This window comes from Corylus avellana, chromosome 9 (genome assembly GCF_965113065.1).
Source record: "Corylus avellana chromosome 9, dhCorAvel1.hap1.2, whole genome shotgun sequence".
NCBI classification, from domain to species: Eukaryota; Viridiplantae; Streptophyta; class Magnoliopsida; order Fagales; family Betulaceae; genus Corylus; species Corylus avellana.
The window spans coordinates 8,636,714-8,647,970 of NC_142498.1; the positions used below are offsets into that span (position 1 = coordinate 8,636,714).

Below are 11,257 nucleotides of genomic sequence, written 5' to 3' on the forward strand. Positions count from 1 at the left end.
CATTGGAATGAGGATGAAATATCAATGTAATATGTAGCATTACGCACACACATAGGTCTAATACGCGAACTTGGTCTTGTGATCCATTGGAACAAGTGGATAGCTGGAGTTTAGTAAGGATTACCCAGTTTGGTTATTTGAGAGGGCATGCAGTAAAGAAAGAGTTCAACTTAGAAGTCAGTATGCATACAATTCTAGCTATAATGTTCTACCCTCTTAAATACATTTAATTACTTATCTCACTCATTTCCTTCACTTTGGCAGTTGGTAAACTCAAAGACAAAGGAAGTTGAAGATAGCTTCCGCATCATTAAATCTTAATTAAGGTTCCATTTCAAAGAAACAAACTCATTTTTGCTTCTTTGAAATTTTTGTTACTCTCTATATAGGAGCTATATTTCTCAACAAGAAGTTGAGACTTCTTTTGTCTTTGTAAGGACTTTCGTAGTTAAAAATAGTATCATAGGAATTGAATAATTCTCCATGCATTGGCTGAATCCATATATTATGTCTAGCTAGCTTAGGGTCTGTTTGAGATTGCATTTGAAAGGCCTAAAAGTATTTTTAATACTCAAAAAGCCATTTTGAAGAAAGTATTCGTTTGGTAAAAAAAAATTAAAAGCGCTTTTAAGGGTCCAAAAAGCCTAAAAATAGCCAAAACGTACTTTTGTCAAAAACTTAAAAATGAAGCCTTTGCTGAAAAGCTCTTTTTGACTTAAAAACTCTATTTCTCAAACGCAATCCCAAACAAGCTCTTAGTCTTCAGTAATCTTTATAATGAAATATTGCTTTTTTTGATTTCTTATTTCCACTTTGTACGAAATTAATTAGAGGAATGATATTTTTGTTTACATGCATCTCAAATTTTTCTTTCATTTTCCTCAGTTTATTTGATTTTTTTTTCTTAATTATGAACAATAATTTTATTGACGAAAACCACAAAACCATCGAATAGGCTTCTAAAATGTAAAATATTAATCAGATCTATTAGGGAAAAGTTAGGAACATACACAGCAATCCAATACAAATGAAATCTCAATTATATGTATTGACAATTAATATGAGAATCTGATTGGTTTGAAAAATGTTGTTCTTAATTTAGATGGTTAACAGAAAGTTAATCATGCCATAAATGTACAGAAAATTATTATGTGGCACCTGCATTCAAAAGTTGAGGATTTATACAAAAATTTATTCACTTGGTAATTGGGACAGAAAAGTCCAGTTGATATTCATTTAAAATTAAGTCATATATATATATTGAAATACACACTCGAGGGGTTGTAGACCTATAGATGAAAGAACCCAATTCTACAAGTGAACCAAGGAATTCACAACATAATATATAGCAATGATATTATATGAAGGCTTTAGCTATGTTAGTCTTTTTCTTTGTCTCACTACCCAAGAGGGGTTGGCTCACAAGCTTGCCCATCAAAGTCCTTAATTAGGCTTTATCCGTAATTGGTTTGGCTCGGGTCCAGTTCCCCAATCTATTGAGATTAGGACATGTGTATCATAACAAGATACAAAGGAATACGTGTTTCAATTCTAACGAATCTTATTTCATATGAAATTATAAATATTTGGAGTTAGACCCAAACCAAATCCTACCATAAGCAAAAGAATAAATAGTACTTGACGTGATTCTTGCAAACTACCTTCCTTCCAAGGGATGTTATATCTTTAATTAGTCTAACAAATAATGTGTGCTACACTATAACTAGTGTTGTCCACTACCTAACTTAGTTAATATAATTGTCGGTACCAATTATACTTTTCAAAGAGAAATGATTTATGTCACTAATTTGTCTATATTTTTTTTTCATATTCTCTTGTAAATTCAATGAATCAACCAATAAATTTGTGAGATTCATCATTGATTTGTGTAAGGTCCACATAAGTCTACAAATATAATAAATGATTTATAAGTTGAGATGAAAAAATATGAAGAAAAAAAATATTGACTTGAATCATTTCTCATTTTCAAATATTTTATATACTTTGGACAGCTTTCTCTAGATGACACCAAACTTAATTAATTATCCAACTCTAAAGTCAAATCAGAAGGTTAATAACTTAATTAATTAATAAAATTGACTCTTAATATAACTTGTGAAAAACAAAAAAAAAAAAAAAGAAAGAAAAAGACAGAATTGTGGGAAGTTATTGAAAATAACTCAAAATTGGAGGATAAAAAAAAATAAAAAAAAAATTGAAGAAAATACAAAATGAACAGTTAAGCCTCCTCTGTAACATCAATCATCAAAGCAACCAACAATGTTACTTCAAGAAACCAAAACTCTCTCTATCTATCTAGTATGAGCGTATTCTCTCAATAATTATTGGATTCTTAACCACATAATTATCTTCCAACCTTAGAATCTGCTGTCAATTGTCATGCCCATAAGCTTGTTTTCTCTCCCTCAAACTTGCAAAATTTTCTATGCTTCCAAACATGTTTTCTCCTCATAATTTTCTCATGGAACCTTGGAAATATTCTTCTTGGGTTTTCAGATTCTTCTTCATCATATTACTCGTTTTCTTTCTCAGCTCTTCTCCTTCTTTGTCATGGTCGTCGTTGCACCCTTTACATATAAACTCCACCGCCATGCACCGAAACCACACTACAATCTCAGATTTTCGGCTGTTAAATAGAAAAACATTGACGGAGTGCCCGGGCTCAAGCCCTTTTCTCCAAGTTAATGTCAGCTCGAATTCCAGCCTTTCAGATGAAGAATATCTCACGGTTACCGTTAGCGGAGTTTTGTTCCCTTCACACCGTGATTGGGTCGCCATGATTTCACCTTCTCATTCTAAGTAAGAAATTCCTCATTAATTAAAAATAATAATTACTTTCATTTATATATAATACATATGTATTAGAGTAATATTAATTCTTTTTTCTGACATATGCAGTGTTGAAAATTGTCCATTCAATGCGGTTCTTTATGCACAAACTGGCGATCTTAGCACACTTCCTCTACTCTGCCATTATCCTGTCAAGGTAAACACCATACTAATTCTTTTTTCTTTTTTTTTTGAAACCAATACTAATTAATCTAAACATGAAGCAAACTTTTTGGTATCTTTGTTTGTTTCTTTAAGGGTTATTTTTATGCATTTGGCTTGCCTTCGTGATTAAATAAACGGTGAAAATTATTTTATGTAAAAAGATAACTAGAGTTCTTCCACAATCTTACAATCTTTACCGTTAATTTAAAGTAATTAATACAAGAAGAATAAGAAGATAACAAAAATCTTCATTCTATAATTACTCGCTAAATTTATAATTTACTCGTATCTTTATTTACTGAAATTTGAATAATTTTGATTACTCTCTTCCTATCAAACTTTAAATTATATTGAGAGCTATAGGCTATAGCATGGGTCTAGTGAATTATATCTATCTTGCAAATCTTCCCTGTATGGTACGTAACTCAATATATATATATATAGGGTTGTCTTGCAAATCTTCTCTGCATGGCAATTTATCTATTTTCATTTTTTTAGAAATGAGTCATTAATTAACACTTTTAAAAATACAGTATGAATGACACGGCAAAATCTTATCCTTTAGATTTTTATTTTTTTACCACGCGACACCCTCCTATTTAAAAATGAGAGGAAATAGGCTCTCCAATTGAAGGGAAGCCCCTCTCTTAGGAATGTGTTCATTTTACACACAAAAGATGTTACAAATCTATCTATAATACTTCTTTTTTGTAAATTTACTATTGAATCTATAAAACTTACCTTGAGTCTCACATATTAATTAATGATGAGTATGCTCATCTTCTATACGGATCGGAGAAGACAAGAGATTGAATAATGACGGAAACAAAACATTTCTTTTACACTATAGTCGGGAGCATATAAAAGCAAAAAATAGATGAGACGGCCACTTTTATAACGTGAATAACAAAGTCACGTCAAGAAGCCATAACGTTCACGTAAGAGAGAGGGCCTTTGTGGTTGTGGGTGATGGCAATGCCAATGTGGTAACTTACAAGTTTAGCTAATCATGCAGCTTCATGCCTAGTTTTCATTAAGGCATCCTTTGTCACTTCTAAAAGTTTATTCCTTTGTGTCCACTGGCAAAGGTATTATGAAAGTGACTAATATGCATGTGGAAATTCTTTTCGTCTATGTTAAATATTAGATAAGTAATGATTTAAAGATAAGTATTCCTTTGATAAAAAAAGATAAGTAATGATTTAATATTGTATTATATTCACTCGATCTAATTTTAGCTAAATATTCACATGTACATGCTGAGCATCACTTATTGAGGGTGAGTTCAAGCCCATGTGAATTGGAGTGTTATAATATTAATGAAATTTTAAGATCACCACTTCTTATCAACTTGTCAAATAGCCGAATCCATCCTCATTTTGGAATCATTTAGATTTTATTGATAAAAAATTAAGAGCATAAAGTTCTTACATCACAGAGCATAAAACTCTGATAAAACATAGCTACAAGCTATGAAATTACAAAGTCATAGATACGATCGATGACATCAACTTCCGCTAACATATTTACAGCTTCAGTAATGGAACAAATCTGCTTCAAGCAAACTAGATTTATAAGACATAGGTAACCCATATTTCCAAACTTATTTTTCGGCCGTAAGAGATAAACCCCCACACCGATCTAATCCTCCTCGACCCAAAGGTCAGGAGACAACTAACGTCATCGACCAAAGGCTAGGACAAAAAATAACAATAAAAAATAAACAAAAACAAAAAAACGAAGCGAAAACTAAAAAACAAACAAAATCTCCACCAAAAGCAGCAGCAGAGGAGTACAACATCGTAGACATCCCCACGAAGACGTGCCTTAGCTAACGAAGAGGAGTAAATCTGAGTTTGAAAAACTAGATCTAGATTTACAACAAAACCACCATAAATGAAAACTAGAATAGACTACAAAATAGACACCGAGCAGTGCTACCAGGAAAAGGAAGAAGAGAGGAATAGCTTTTGATTGTGGATTACTTTAAGGTTTATCTACATTTTAACTTGAATTTCACTCTAAAGATAAATATTGTTATAGTTTAATAGATTACATCGAAGGATCGAAAAACTTGTCTACTAATCTCTTCTTAGATACTTTTAAAGAAACATATCATATTAATAGTATATGGAGGGAAAACTATCTATTCTCCTTGTATTCCTCTTGAACATACAACGCATCCATGGGAAACAAAGACAAAGAGGGTTATTAAATAATCGGGAAAAATTCACCTATATCTTTTAAATTACCGCTCAATTAATAATGTTCTTTTAAACTTTCGAATAATATCGGGTATAAACTATCAAAATCATAATCAATATATCAAAATTAGCTTTTTAAACAATTAATACAAACATTTCCATCAAGTAAAATTCTGGATTAAAGGGGTTTATCAATCAATTAAAAACTTCAACTTCATGCATAAAGCACCAATTTAGGGATACTATTTCACTAAAAAAAAAAAAAATAGGGTTACTATAAATTCTAATTCTCCAAATTTCTAATTTTTCACAAATTAATGATAACCCAATAAAATTGAATGATCCAACATGTAATTATAACATTTAATAGTGGAATCCAGCCTTCAATTTTCAACTGAATCATAAAAATCCCCAAATTGGCCTCTTGAAACATTAACCTAAAACATTTTAATTCACCCTAATCCAACCAAAATTACCTCAAATTGACATCATATGATGAAATAACACATCAGAAAACATGCCTCTACACAATCAATTTGTGAAAAAATCTCAATTTTTTTTTTTTTTTTGGCTATGGCCGGGTTGGTCGGATTCCGGCTGGTTTTGGTCGAAATTCGACTCTTCTGGCCACGCGACGGACATTTAAAGGCTGGTTCGGTTCTCAGGCAAAAGGAGGCCGGCCAACCTACTGGTAGCCCTGGCCCAACCTAAATTCGGCTGGATATCTGAGTTTCAGTCAAAAAGAAACCGAAACTCCCTTACTCCGATGACGGCGAAGGAGATGCCAGCTGGTGGTGGGGACGTGGCTAGTACCTTCAGCAGTAGGTCTCTCCTGCATTTGACCGTTACTCTTATTTGGAGAGAAAGGAACTCTAGACTGTTAATGGGTGGAATTGTTGGTTAACTCGTATAGTGAGTACTGTTTGCTTTGGCTTGTGTTCTTTTTCTGTGCCTTCCACGGTAACTACTTGTTTGTATTGTTCCTTTGGTTTTCTTCTTATTATATTCTTTGTTTTTCATAGAAAGTAATGATTTAGATGAACCCATCAGGACATTATTCGATATTCCCAATTCTATATTTGCTTATAAAGAGTGTAAATAATTTTGAAATCATGGATTAATCTTATAAATGTATAGATAGAGTCAATATATTGAATCCTAACACAATTACATATACATGTTTGCATTAAAAATTTGCAGGCAATGTACATGAGTAATGATCCAGGCTATCTCAGTTGCAAGAAGAAGCAATGCAAGAAATATAGCAAGGGTAAATGTATAGTGCCCACTTGCAGTGGCACGCTAACATTTCATGTTATTAACATCAGAACCGACATCGAGTTCGTGTATTTTGGTGGGGGATTCGAGACCCCTTGCGTTTTCAGTAGGTCAGGCCCTATCAGTTTTGCCAATCCAAATCAGCCGTTATATGGACATATCTCAAGTGTAGATTCAACTGGAAAATCGGTGAGTGGCCACCTTTTCACAATTAGCAATTGATATATGAACTGTGAAAATGCACTGAGAACAAATAATTTTAGTGATTTTTATCATGGTAGATTAACTAGCTTAAGAGTGATCATCTTGCAAACTTGAGTTTGAGGCATAAGAACAACTTCTTTAACAAAATTGAAAATTTGTCAAATTCTAAGCCAAGCAAAGGTGGATCTGTTGCCACTGATTTTATCGGCATCATGCAGTTGGTTTAATCTATTAGGAAACCATGTGAAGCATTATTTTAATTTGATGATTTGTGATGCAGATGAGATTAACATGGATTAGTGGCAATATGGAACCTCAACAAGTACAATATGAGAATGGAAAAACTCTGACATCAGAAGTTACTACATTTTCACAAGATAATATGTGTAGTGAGTTCAGCAACATACTTTTGTTTTCTCCTTTGGTCCCAAACATAAGGATTTAAAACCCCACGTCCTATTTTCTGCACTTGATATATTAAAATCTCACCAAGGTAATATAAAACGGAAATTCAAAAGGTAACATTATAATTCTTACTGCTGTAGCTAGCAATCATTTCCAGCTCAAAATAGTGTATGTTGTGCATAGCTAGTTTTGAAAGTTAACCATAATGTTGGTCAAGTTTGTATATATACACTACTTTTTGTTAGAGCCCTTCTCTTTGGACAACCTTTGTTATTTTTATTTTTTTTGTGAACATCATGTGAAAAAGGGGGCAATTACAACATATGGCAGCCAATGCAACATATTTTAGTAAAGTTCACCCCTGAAATTATATATATATATATATATATATATATATATATATATATATATGTGTGTGTGTGTGTGTGTGTGTGTGTGTGTGGATATACCCTTTTCCTTCCTATATCTCCTACTTAGATTTTGCCCCTTTGTTCTGAAATTGACAGGTACAGCTTTACCAAGTCCAGCAAAGGACTTTGGGTGGCATGACCCAGGATACATTCATTCTGCGGTAATGACAGGACTTGAATCTTCAAGCACCTTCTCCTACAGATACGGAAGGTTTTAGCAACTTTCTTTATAACAACTACTCATAGTTTCAGAAAGGAAAATGCTATTCTTACTCCAAATTCATTAATGCTACTCCATCACTTAGTTATTGACTTTTGCCATATGTATGTGTGTGCGCTTGTCTATGTGTAGTGACTATTTTTATTTAATTTCAAAAAATACTGCAGAGACTCAGCTGGTTGGAGTGAACAAATCCAATTTCGAACTCCACCTGCGGGAGGATCAGATGAGCTCAAATTTTTAGCATTTGGCGATATGGGAAAGGCTCCCCATGATGCTTCTGTCGAGCACTACATTCAGGTAGGATGCATTTTCTGTTGCAAATAGAAAGACCAGAAATTTTTTTCTGACAAAACCTTCAAGGTTTTCTTGTTTATGCACATTCCAATGAATTAGCAAAGTCTATAACTAGCAAGTTGTGCATTATGGTGATTCTAGTCTTTTACTTCTAACTCGAATTTCAGAGATGAAAATTGATACTTCTGGAATCACAAAACTAAACTGATACTACAAAAGCAACTCATGTAATAAACCTGTTTTTTTTATTTTGTGATACATAGCCAGGGTCCCTCTCAGTGATTGAAGCCATCACCGATGAAGTAGATTCTAACAAGGTAGACTCAATCTTCCACATTGGAGATATAAGCTATGCCACTGGCTTTTTAGTTGAATGGGATTTTTTCCTTCAGCAAATAAGCCATGTGGCATCACGAGTTTCTTACATGACTGCAATTGGAAACCATGAGAGGTACCTTTTTCAGCTGCATACTTTAATAATTATTGTTTCTGTCATTCCAGATAAAAGTAAATTCACAAGTAATCAGCTTTGGAATTTGAATTATATTCATTCCCAAGTCTATTTCTTGGGTTAACTATGGTTGACATGCACGTGGGGTTTGCTGTTATATCTGCATATGTTTTCTTTCTTTTAGGGATTACATAGAGTCGGGATCAGTATATATAACTCCTGATTCAGGAGGAGAATGTGGAGTTCCTTATGAAACTTACTTTCCCATGCCAACCCCAGCAAAGGATAAGCCATGGTATTCCATAGAACAAGCAAGTGTTCACTTCACAGTAATTTCTACTGAGCATGATTGGTCACAAAATTCTGAGCAGGTTAGAAACAAATGCTTTATATCCTTTATGTTTATCTCTTAATCTAATCTGATATCACCTTCTTTCAAATCTATGCAAATCTTTCAGTATGAGTGGATGAAAAAGGACATGGCTTCCATTGATCGATCAAAAACTCCTTGGTTAATTTTCATGGGGTATGTGAATCTTACATATATGTACATTGTTCTTCAAGCTAATGTTGGTGCTCTTGAAGATGCCATCCGAGTGTGCATGTGTGTTTGTGGACGTGCGTGGCATGTGCATGTTTATGGTAGTAAAGTCCTTTCGGAGAACTAACTTTGTTGGCCTTGCATATCATTTCAGCGTATGGTGTGTAATTTGCCATGGAAATCAGGCGTATATAAATTTTCCATCCAACAGAAATATAATTTACATTATTTTTTAATGTAAAAACAAAGGAATTTAAATTATTACCACGAATGATTTCATGTCTAACTCCACCACATAATGTTATATTATTAAGGGTTGCAGACTTGCATTCAATTGCCCAGTGCAAATGGCCTCAATTACCCTGTTTCTTCATAGCATTTGAACTTTCCTTTACACTAAAAAAAGGTAACAAAATCAAATAAAATACGAGAAGAAAAGCCTATTAATATGAAAGTTTACTCGATTTCCCCCAATCAACAAGAGTTCCTCTTTTGCCTTTTTGCTGCATCATAGTTCCACCATATTTCAAATTATTCAAATCTGCAATTTTTATAACAAACTCATGAAATGAACCCCCATATCAAGGTGAACTTAATTTCACCTGCAAAGTAAATTTACTTGACCTGGTGTATTGTACTATTCTTACTTATATAATTAACTGTGCCTCCGTTACTAACTAGGTGGATACTGTGGATCCAAACAGTATTGATGAAAGGCAATCCCTGCCTCACATAATAGTTGGGCAGATAATACTTGAGAGAGTCTTCATATGAGGTTTTAATATAGATGTTAGAACACCACCTTAATTCAGATATAACTATAGCAATGCCTCGATGTTTTCACAATTATTTTCAGATACACGTTAAATCCTTGTAAAATCCCTTTCTTTCCAAGAGAGGGAGGTGAACTCATGATGTTGGAATATAATTTATATTGTGCCTGTGGCTTTCTTTATTTAAAATGTGTATATAACATTAAACTATCTTCTGATTTTGTAGCTATACACTCAAAAGTTCATACATTAGAATAAACTGTATCAATTTTAAATTGCAGGCATAGACCAATGTATTCTTCCTCAGATGGTGTCTTTAACGTTGATGAAAATTTTGTGGAGGAAGTTGAACCGTTACTCTCGGAAAACAAAGTAAGTCCCTTTGGCCTAACTAGTGATCTTTTCTTTGATTATGAAATGTACTCTTTCCTTGCTTGACTTGGTATGAAATTTGCTCTGTTTGGTTGCTATTAACCAGGTAGATCTGGTTCTCTTTGGCCATGTCCATAATTATGAGAGATCATGCTCGGTTTACCAAAACGAATGCAAGGCTTTGCCTAGAAAAGATAAAAATGGAATAGACACATATGATCACAACAATTATAGTGCCCCAGTGCATGTAGTTATTGGTATGGCTGGATTTACCCTGGACAAGTTCTCAAATTATGTGAGTAAATCTCATATTTGCTCTCTCCCCCTACATATTATGCATGCATGCATATACACATGTATGCATATGTTTGATAAGTGAACTTGGTCTTGTCCCTTGGCGCAGGTGGATAGCTGGAGTCTATCTAGGATTTCCCAGTTTGGATATCTGAGAGGGCATGCAACAAAGAAAGAATTAAACTTAGAGGTCAGTTTCCATGCACTTCAAGGCTAGAATCTACCCTTGTACACATAAACTGTCTCACTCATTTTCTTCTCTTTTGCAGTTTGTAAATTCAGATACAAAGAAAGTTGACGATAGTTTCCGCATCATCAAAACTCAAGGTTCCTCATGAAAGATTGTGGTCACAGAGAGAAGAGACAGATTACCTTCCCCCACCACAAAATATCTTGGGACTTGTTTACGAATAATAAATCTTGAAGTGTTTTGTTCAAATATTTCCCAAACTCTTTGATTACATGATGAGCTCCAGTGGACAATGGGATATAAATCCCATATTCATCATTTCATTCAATTTTTGAAAGTGTCTTGGGGAGCTACTTCTCTTTTGTTCTTATCACAACATTTGTATGAGAAACTTATATCATTGGAAATGAAAATTCTCTAACAGCTAAATCCATATGCTCTGTTTGGCTTGCCCTTAAATTCTAGTAAAGCTTCAAAACTTCCAAGACCTTTAATCTTCTCATTTCCCACCTTTTATGAAATCAACGAAGGGATGTTTTTATGTTTGCATCTCAAACTGTTTTTGCCTTTTACTCATTCTGTATTTCTGTGTGTCCAATTTTA

The 11,257-nt window shown here is 33.5% G+C and overlaps 1 protein-coding gene across 1 annotated transcript; it reads left to right on the forward strand.

The window, feature by feature from the left end:
- Positions 1–2,446: 2,446 nt before the first annotated feature.
- LOC132190196 (putative inactive purple acid phosphatase 27) lies at positions 2,447–11,061 on the forward strand. The gene is made up of 13 exons (XM_059605109.2): positions 2,447–2,820; positions 2,920–3,007; positions 6,420–6,686; positions 6,982–7,090; positions 7,613–7,727; positions 7,904–8,036; positions 8,297–8,484; positions 8,669–8,855; positions 8,943–9,010; positions 10,080–10,170; positions 10,277–10,465; positions 10,574–10,654; positions 10,734–11,061. The coding sequence occupies exons 1-13, from the start codon at positions 2,447–2,449 to the stop codon at positions 10,800–10,802; spliced, it is 1,959 nt and encodes a 652-aa protein (XP_059461092.2). The 3' UTR covers positions 10,803–11,061.
- The last annotated feature ends 196 nt before the right edge of the window (positions 11,062–11,257 follow it).